The sequence below is a fragment of the Siphateles boraxobius genome, unplaced genomic scaffold (genome assembly GCF_051911475.1).
Source record: "Siphateles boraxobius isolate OS27281-9 unplaced genomic scaffold, OSU_SipBor_1 48, whole genome shotgun sequence".
Taxonomy (NCBI): domain Eukaryota; kingdom Metazoa; phylum Chordata; class Actinopteri; order Cypriniformes; family Leuciscidae; genus Siphateles; species Siphateles boraxobius.
In genome coordinates, this window is record NW_027509119.1 from 9,764,612 (window position 1) to 9,774,578 (window position 9,967).

Genomic DNA, 9,967 nt, shown 5'->3' on the forward strand with positions numbered 1-9,967 from the left:
CCCTTCTAGTGGCTCAAACAGAAGAGCCTACCCTTGTGAAAAAATAAGTGTGGTTAGTTTATAATTTCTGTATTAAGTACTATTTTTAAAAGTATGGTAAGATGAACTTCTTTTTTACAAAGGTAGATCATGGGTTCGATTCCCAGGGACTGCATGACCTAAATCTATTAAATGAAAATGCTTTATAATTTAAGTTTATATTAAATGCAATTAGCTGAAATTTAGATTTTTTTTTTGACGCACTGTATTTTTAATTTCAGAATTACTTTTATTATCTTCAGAATGTACTTACAAACATTTACGGCAAACTAAAATTAATACTAAAAATGAATAGTACTTTAATGTATTTTTTATTGAATGTATTTGTATGTCATTGTCTGCCAAATTATAATCAAGTACTTGTTTACATGTGTTTAGTATGTTAGTCAGCACATAAAAATAAATGTACTACTTTAAAGCATGACAAAAGATAACTAAAACAATGATTAAATATGTACTTTAGTCCACCTGTAGTCAATCATTTTCAATATTTCAATATTTTGTTCACTTTTGTATATTTTTGTACAGTTTCTTCTCCAGATTCACCATCAAGTGACAGTGACACTAAGAGCCCTATCATACACCCGGCGCAATGCAGCGTCAAGCGCAATAAAAGTGTTTTTTGCTAGTTTTAGCCTGACGCAGTTATCATTTTCACGTCCTGCGCCACGTTGTTTAAATAGCAAATGCATTTGCGCCCATGGACGTGCTGGTCTGAAAAAGAGGTATGTTCAGGCATTGTTGGCGCATTGCTATTTTGAGGTAACTGAAATAGACTGCGCCATTGATCAACTCAAACCAGGTCTAAAGTCAATGGCGCAATATTTTCTGTTATTTAAAGAGCGCGTTAGTAATATGCACACATAGGCAGGTGCACAACTCGCTTAAACTCTGCTTATTACACACACAGGGAAGCGCAGCAGCACAGAAATATGCCAAATAAAAATAAAAGGATTACAATGTACAAGATTAATATTGTGTACATAAAGATAAGTTGGAATCCGGCTTGTCCCGTAGATGGTCTGCTTGTGCACTTTAACCTCACGCACAAACAGATCCGTTTCCTCTCTGGAGATGCGTTCAGTCTTTCCGTTTGCAAATTCCGTCATGTAAATGGCTAATCCGCCATGGCGCGAGCGCAACTGGCTTTTAAAGGGAATGGGAAATTACACACATTGTTTTTTTGGAAATTACGCCCAAAACACACCCATTACTCATTAAGAGAATAGACCCTTTGCAAACACGTGACCACGACCACGTGACGACGCCATGCTGGACGGCAAAATCACTGGATGCACAGGCTAAACAGTAGTAGACGCGCGGGAAGTTTGATTAGTTAAACAGGTTAAAATAGATAAGATACCACTAAACTTCATGGCTTCTTTTATTGAAAAAGTTGTCGTGCCGTTATCGGTCGAGGTAGGGCATCTGGTAGGTGCTCACAAAGAGCGGTATTTGGAGAAGTTGGAGATAGCCGGATTGGATACCGACCCATACCTTCTTCCTTCTTCAGTTTTTACGGACCTCATAAAATCGCCGAATCTGCCCGACTTCAGCCCACACGATTTGTACCACTATGTGGTAAACGGGGTATCACCATACACGGGTGCTGATCTTAAAGCCTTTAAAAGTCTGGATGCTTACCAGTTCTTTGTAGCTGGCTGGGTTACAGGTACGCGATGCTACACTAACGGCGGAGGGAGGTACATCATAATGGCAAAGGTAAGACATCAATCTATTTTTTACTTAAGTAAAGATTTATATATACCATTAATAATATAATATATAGATTTATATTATATTTATAGAATTTAAGATTTATATGTGTGCCTATAATTTTAGAGGACATTGTCGGCCGTGGCTTTTTAATCCACGCAGTAAACCACGGAGTATCTGTGATCAGTAGCCACACATAATTGTAACATCTAGCCATATTTATCTGTGATTATATTTACTGTAGCCTATGTTAAAATTTGACCAGGTAAACACAGCATAGTGATTAAGATGTATTCACAAGGTACATTTATGCAGCAGTAAACAATAACATCACACTTAACTTTCATGTAAGAATAATGTATTATGCCACTTTTTGTTTTTGTTGGTGCATTATAGCCAGTAAACCATGGAGTATCTGTGATCAGTAGCCACACATAATTGTAACGTCTAGCCATCTTTATCTGTGATTATATTAATTGTAGCCTATGTTAAAATTTGACCAGGTAAACACAGCATAGTGATGTATTCACAAGGTGCATTTATGGCGTCACTGCAGCAATAAACAATAACATCACAATAACATTCATGTAAGAATAATGTATTTATGCCACTTTCTGTAATTGTAGGTGCATCATAGCCAGTCACTGTCTGAAACCCAACTACAACCATGGGTATCTTTGAAGAAGGATGGGACAGTCTTGTGCGGCCACTGTACATGTAAAGCGGGCCTGGGAGAGGTGTGCTCCCACGTAACAGCTTTGCTGTACGCAATAGACTCTGCTGTTAAACATCTGGGAGACAAAAGCTGCACTGATGGGCCCAGACAGTGGGGACTTCCTCCTTTGAAAGCGGGCAAGGCTTTGTACGAAGAGGGATCCGGAATTGATTTCTCAAATCCTGCCAAAAAGCGTTGTGGTGTAAACCACCAAAGCCATTCAGGTTGTCCATCTGGGAAAAAAGTGGGTGTGTCTGCAGCAGCTATAGAACAATTCTACAAGGCTCTGGATAATGCAACGCCAAACCCTTCTGAGAAGAGTGGTATCCTACGCATATTGCCGCACTACTGTAAACAGTTTCAACCAAAGGTGGTGTCTCTGAGTCTACCACAGCCCCTGACTGAGTTATACAGTGCTCAGAACAGGAAGCTGTCTGCCTCGGACCTTGAGAAAAAATGTGATGCGGTATTCAATGAAATGGAAGTCACACCAGGGCAGGTATAGTCATCCCTCTTAATCTCATATGACTAAAATGTGTTTGAATGTGTCATGTCATTAATTTCATCTTCTATAATTTACAATGTTGTAGGCAGTAAAAGTTGAGGAAGAGACACGACAACAGGGAAAGTCAAGGCTATGGTTTGACATGAGGGCTGGTAGGGTGACGGCATCTAGGTTCAAGTCAGCTGCAAGGACAGACCCTGCAAATCCTTCCAAATCCCTAATTAGGCAGATCTGTTACCCTGACCTATGCAGATTTTCAACAGTTGCAACCAGGCATGTGTGACAATGACACAAACATATAGTTTCTGTTTTTAATTTCACCATAGTGTAAGTGAGTAAAGAAATTAGATGTGCTTTGAACTTATGTTTCAACAATGGAAATGTATGTAATACATGTTGTGTTCTAATGTAGAGGGACCCTGCTTTCTTAAAAAAAAAACATCAAAGAAACAAACACAAGACAAAGAAATGCGTTTATCATTGGAATATTTATTACAGTCAGTATTACAAATTATCAACATTAAATTACAAACATGATGACAGAGTGCATCCCTCAATCTCTTCGGGTGCCGTATCTATTTTTAATCCCAGGTGTATAGTGAAGGCTCTTTTCCTATTTATTCCTAACATTCCTTAAGCTTAAAATGATCATCATCAGCAGATATTAATATTTCTGCCGATGAGCCTTGCCGATAGGGTGGTGGGTTTACTATGCGCACGTGACGACCATGAACGTAGCATGAGCGCCAGCAACTTAAACTTCCAACATGTCGGTTGTGTGGAGGACAAGACGCGCGTCAGTATCGAGTTCTCTTTCGGGCTTAAACAAAACATAACACGTACAAATTATGCCAAAATGTCAGTTTTGTCAAGTGTTCTCATAAGAGCAGTCTTAAATGATTCAAATAAAGTCTTAAATTAACGTAGAGAGTGAAGTGCACACTTCCGCACCAGCTTTTTATAAGAGATGTAAAAAAAAAAAAGTTTCGTTTTTAAATTAGTGCCAATTCAAGGCACAATAACAAAACAGTGCTGGTCCACACGTGTATATATATCAGGGGGAAAATGTGTATATACATCGGCATCGGCCAAAATGAGTTTGAAAATATCGGCATATCGAATATTGTCCAAAATCCAATATTGTGCATCCCTATTCCTGTTATATTTAATTTACACCTTTTTAAACTACTCTGTGATAGAATATGATACAAGAGAATATTATGTGCTATTAAGATTAGGGCAATTTTGGGAGAGAACAAATCCAATGAAAAGAGAACTCAAAGAGCTACGATGACTTAATAACATTATTTTTCTAATTTTACAGATGGGGATGTGAACATGAACAAAAAGCCAGAGAGACGTATGAGGCTTACGCTGCACAACATCATCAGGACCTAAGTGTTCGTGATGCCGGTCTCCACATTGATACCTCCCGTCCATACCTTGGAGCATCTCCAGATGCCTTGCTGTCCTGCTCCTGCTGTGGCGATGGTATTTTGGAAATCAAGTGCCCACACTGTGCCAAAGACACCGGAGTCCTCAGTGCCACTGAAAATAAACATTTCTGCATTGAGAACACAGATGGTAAACATGCACTTAACAGAGATCATCAATACCACTATCAGGTGCAAGCCCAGTTGTTTGTGACGAGGCGGAAGTTTTGTGACTTCATGGTGTGGTCTACATCCAATTTTTTCATACAGAGAATTTTGCCTGATGCTGACTTTTTTACAGAAGCAGTGCAGAATGTCGAGTCCTTCTATAGGTCTGCCATTTTATCTGAGTTATTGGCCAAGACATATACATGTCCAGATAGACTGCTGTCAGACAAAACACAGTCCACAGACTCACAAGAATTGGAGGAGTAGTAGGGCGTTGTTCAAAACATGAAGTGAATCACTAGAATTGTTGGGTCTTTGTAAATTACAGTGTGGTCTAGGCCTTTCTCTATTGTGTTTCGAAATCACTCTTGTTATGATTTGATACTATTAATAAAGTTGAAGTGAATTATTTAGTAAGATTTGCCAGTGTGTAATTCTACATACATTTAACATCCTTTTATAAGGGACAACAGCACGGTCAAAAGGTTGAGGGCTGGTTTATTTTACAAAAACATATTTTAACACGTTTATAAAAGCCAACCTAAATTACATAATGTACACTCAAATACAACTTCTTTTATAACGTTTGTCCTGCATGTTTCAATTTAATACAAAGTGTGAATATGTTGGGGAACTGACACATGACAATTTTAAGAGGTTTATAAAACAGTAGAGTGATACATAACTTGAATAAAAGTATATATAATGCATAGTAATAGATAGTCTTAAAAGAGCTCTCATCCACAAATATTGGTTCTATGTAACTTATAACTTAGTTACATTTCATCTGATTTTAATGGATAAGTAAACAATTGATTGTTAATGTCCTGGTACAACTATTTATTTTGACTGGGTCTCTATCTGGACATTGATGACTGTATGGTTTTACAAAAATGAATTACACGTAACTGGGGAATACATGAATCTTACCTAGTAAAAAATGCTCGCTGCAAATCCTGGAGTACTTGGAGGGCTGCCAGTCCTTTCGGCGGATAGCAGCAACCCATCGCTGCCTTCTCTCCCCATCAAATGGGATTCGATAAAACGATATATTAGCTTTACCCTGTCTATTAGCACAGCCCACGGCACAACACGAAATAACCATTTTATAACCAGAACGAACACAAACACGTACTCTTTTGGCTTGCCGTCCGTCTACAGAATAGCTCTTCCGCCGTCCGTCATGGCGTTCAGAATTCGCGCGAGTAGAGCGTGACGTCACATGCAAAGGGTCTATTGGGACAACACTTTTAGACCATGTGCCGGGCACGCCGACCATGTTCCCCCTCGTTAAACTAGCAAAAGTGGATTCAGTGGATTCCCTAAGTGCACTTGCAACCATGCGCTTAGATCGTTAAAATAGGGACCTAATATTTAAATGTGTTCAGTACTTGCTATGCAGTAAATCTCTGAGCCATTTCAAGTTTTGCTGATGATACTTCCTATTCTTTTGTTTTTTGCCTGCAGTAACTATGAGTGAAACGTCACTTCATCATTATGTATCAGTCATTGCCACCTTGTGGAATAAAGGTGAATTGCACTTATTCAGTCATCAAAGATTAAATTATTGTTGAGCAGAAAAAAAATATACTTACACTGTTACGCACATCGGGTCGTTAGCGACCCTATACAATTCTTACATAAAATGAATGGGAAAACAGGGATTCTTTTATAATTGTATTATTGTTTGCTTTTTATATTGTTTATAATGAATTGATTGAGGAGTACTAAGAAGGTTAATGTCTAACTTAAAAAAATGAATGAGGAGAAGGGTATAAATTACGTCCCGGGTCACTAAAGACCCGAGATATGCGTTTAAGGGTTAATATATATATATATATATATATATATATATATATATAGTACACAATAAGTCCACATTCAATCCCGAGTCAAAAGTCAACTTTGTTTTCACAAAGGAATGTATAAATGCAATGAAAGTTACTTAAATGTATAAAAGTAATGTAAACAAACATTTAAAATAATTAATACTAACTAAATAGTAATCAAACTAACATTAAAAAAAATTGACAAATTGATATCAACAAGATTCAGTGGCTGATATGTCACCAATGCCTCTTCAGCACAACTGGTTATTGGGAAACTTTATCAGTCTGAAACAAGACAAGTCTTCATAAAACTCTGCTAACGTGGGGTAGATTTCATGCTAAGTTAATAGTAGCCAATTGCATGGCTCTTTTGATTAAGGTCAGTGCATTTCACAAGAGTTCTCTGCATAGATATTTTGGCGGCTTGCTTTTGCAGTTACTTTGAGATCTTCATTCAACCTTTACTGACTCACAATTAGATTACCGCAAACTTTTATTGTGCTGATATGACTGATGATGCATTAGCATTTCGTAATTCGAATTTAAGGAAGGTTGACTCCCTTATTGTTTAATTAATTTAACACACATCAGTTTCAAATATCAAGACATAATAAGATATATAAGACAAGGGGTAGCTATATATTAAGCATTCAGGCATAAATTGATCTGATTTAGGTTGTCCAGTGCAATCATCAGCTAAAGAGAAAGCAGCAAACAGAATAGCAATGGAGCCTAGCGTATCACAGCACACTGCACAGCACTGATTAGCCACTGATTATCCTCATATTCCCCTCACAATGTCTGATGACATTATGACAGGCAATTTTCACATTCAATCTTCGCTCCATGAAAAAAAAAAAGTGCATATTCGTTTAAAGTCACACTCTCAATTTTATATTCTATTATGCCCTGCATCGTGGAGTCACATGTGCTCATAAAATAGGGTTCTCCCGTAGAAACTAACACACCATGACTGCCCCGGGTCCTGTTCTTTCACTGTTTAACAATTACCAATCCATGTAAGAAAGTAAAGCCATTTTTGGTAACAGTAACCCAACACAACTTATCCTTTCTATACAATAAATACTGATATAGACATATTATCCCGAGAACTAAGGCACTAAGAGGATTATGGAATAATGTATCTCCTGTAAGTCTGTCACAATTTCTGATGGGTGGATACAAAATGACTGTACAAAAAAGGTCAAAATATTGCCTATGTTGTTTCTAACAGAGGTGGACAAAGTACACAACTTCCTTACTTGAGTGAAAGTACAGATACTACTGGTCAAATATTATTCCATTACAAGTAAAAGTTGTTAAGACCGATTTCTACTTAAGTAAAAGTACAGAAGTACTCGTTTTTAAAAGTACTTAAGTATCAAAAGTAAAAAGTAAATGCCAATGCATTGTTTTATTATTGTTTCATTGTTGCATGTAATACTTACAGTCCATTATTAAATTATGCCTCTGAAGCAACCTAGTAAATACACCAGTTAGTAGTATCTGTGGAATTAAGAGCTTTTAGAATGTTATAAAACCTGTGGAATTAAGAGCTTTTAGAATGTTATAAAACCTATAGAAATTAAACAACTCAATTGACAAAAAAAGACAGCCATAATAATTTTTTTTCTTTTCTTTTTTTTTATGTAACACTCCTACCAACCCAACAAAAGAAGTACACATCTATGTGTATCCATTCATGCACATTTGAATCAAGTGGTCTATAAAAATCCAACCTGGTTTAAAACCCAGCTATCCAACCATAGCTGTATAACTGCCCAACAGCAATTCTGCTTTAACAAACAGCAAAACAGAAAGACCTATTTGCAATGGATGATCGATATTTTGTGAAGGTGAAGTAAAAAGTTTCCTGAAAAAAAAAGTACAGATACTCAAAAAGTGTACTTAAGTACAGTACTCAAGTAAATGTACTTAGTTACTGTCCACCTGGTTTCTAAACATCTGTAAATGACAGCTTCTCGATGCGGATCTGGAACATTATGCTGTGTACGTAGACATCTTAATGTCCGTACATATCTTATCTCTTTTTAAATAGGCAAGGCTGTTCATAATAAGACATATGAACGGAGTGGTGATAACCTCTTCCATCTAATCATAGTTAGCCATGGCGCCGCGAGAAACATGTGCAAAAGACGTGCCTCTCGTTCACCCACTGTCCCTCCAGCAATTACTGTTCTGACATCTCCACAATGGCCCTGTAATTACAGCACTCATATTTATCCACTGAGCCTGCGGACTGAATATGGATCACAGCCTCATGTAAAACAAGCCCATAATAACATATGTGATGGTTAATAAACTGTTAGCATCCAGCGTTATAAGTGTGTCATTTCTTCATCTTCTTTCCAGTGTGGCAAAGAAAACATGCAATGGTTTCATTGAAGGGTTAGTGCGCGCATATAAATGCAAATTGGTATGCCAACCCTTTTTGATCATCTCAAGCAAATACATTTGGCGGCTAGGATGTTCACTCTGCCCTTTTCATTAAAACACAAAGAAAGTGAATGATGACCTGGTACTGCCAAGCTCAAAAATTACAAAAAAGGGCTCTTTATGCCAAACCATACCTTTGTTAAAAAAAGGGTGCTTAGTTGTAGCGAATGTGCATTTGTAGAATATTTAAAATCTTAAAAGTATCTTTTTTTAAATCATATTTGCAGATAATACAAAATTAATGAAATAAAAGGCCACTTAAGTACACTTTCATGATTGTTTCTTAATACATGTTTAAAAAGTGCACTTTGTAATAAGGTCAAATTAAAAGTTTTACTAAAAAGTACTTTTAGATCATTGTTTTAATAATCTTGTTATGTTGTAAAGATGAACACTTTTTTGATGTGTTGACTAACGTACTAAAGCACATGTTAGGTACATAATTATAATTTTAACTGTAGTATATTATTAAAAATTACATTTAAAGTTAATATATTTTAATTGTACTAAACTTCATCATTAAAAATGTGTAATTATAGAAATACATGACACAAGTTTCAATAGAAATTACATCAACATATATATTTTAGTTATTATGAAATTACACAAAGATGTAGTTAAGCATTTAGCTAAATAAATGTAAACTATGATACATTTTCATGTAATCACAGTTAACATGCAATTAAGTTAGAAAATTATTTTAAAGTATATTATATCTGTAATAAGTACACTAGAAGTATGCTAAAGTGTACTTCTTTTGCACAGGGGTATGGTAACAGACTTTTATTTGGTTCTGCGAAAATCTCATTTGTGTGATTTTAATATATGCAAATGTCACAACACTGATGTATAACCTAATGTTAATGAGATTTGACTTGAGAAAAGATTATTATTATTTTGTGTGTGTGTGTGTGTGTGTGTGTGTGTGTGTGTGTGTGTGTGTGTGTGTGTGTGTGTGTGTGTGTGTGTGTGTGTGTGTGTGTGTGTGTGTGTGTGTGTGTGAAAAAAGAAAATCATACAGTATTGGAAAGACATGACATGGAGTATATAAATGAACATGCATGAATTTGCATTTTTAGGTGAACTACCTCTTTAAATTTCAATA

General features: G+C 36.4%; 1 protein-coding gene across 1 annotated transcript; it reads left to right on the top strand.

Moving 5' to 3' along the window:
• Window positions 1-1,682: 1,682 nt before the first annotated feature.
• On the top strand, window positions 1,683-4,843 carry LOC143710785 (uncharacterized). The gene is made up of 4 exons (XM_077201948.1): window positions 1,683-1,761; window positions 2,382-2,969; window positions 3,061-3,248; window positions 4,300-4,843. The coding sequence occupies exons 1-4, from the start codon at window positions 1,753-1,755 to the stop codon at window positions 4,841-4,843; spliced, it is 1,329 nt and encodes a 442-aa protein (XP_077058063.1). The 5' UTR covers window positions 1,683-1,752.
• Window positions 4,844-9,967: the final 5,124 nt, after the last annotated feature.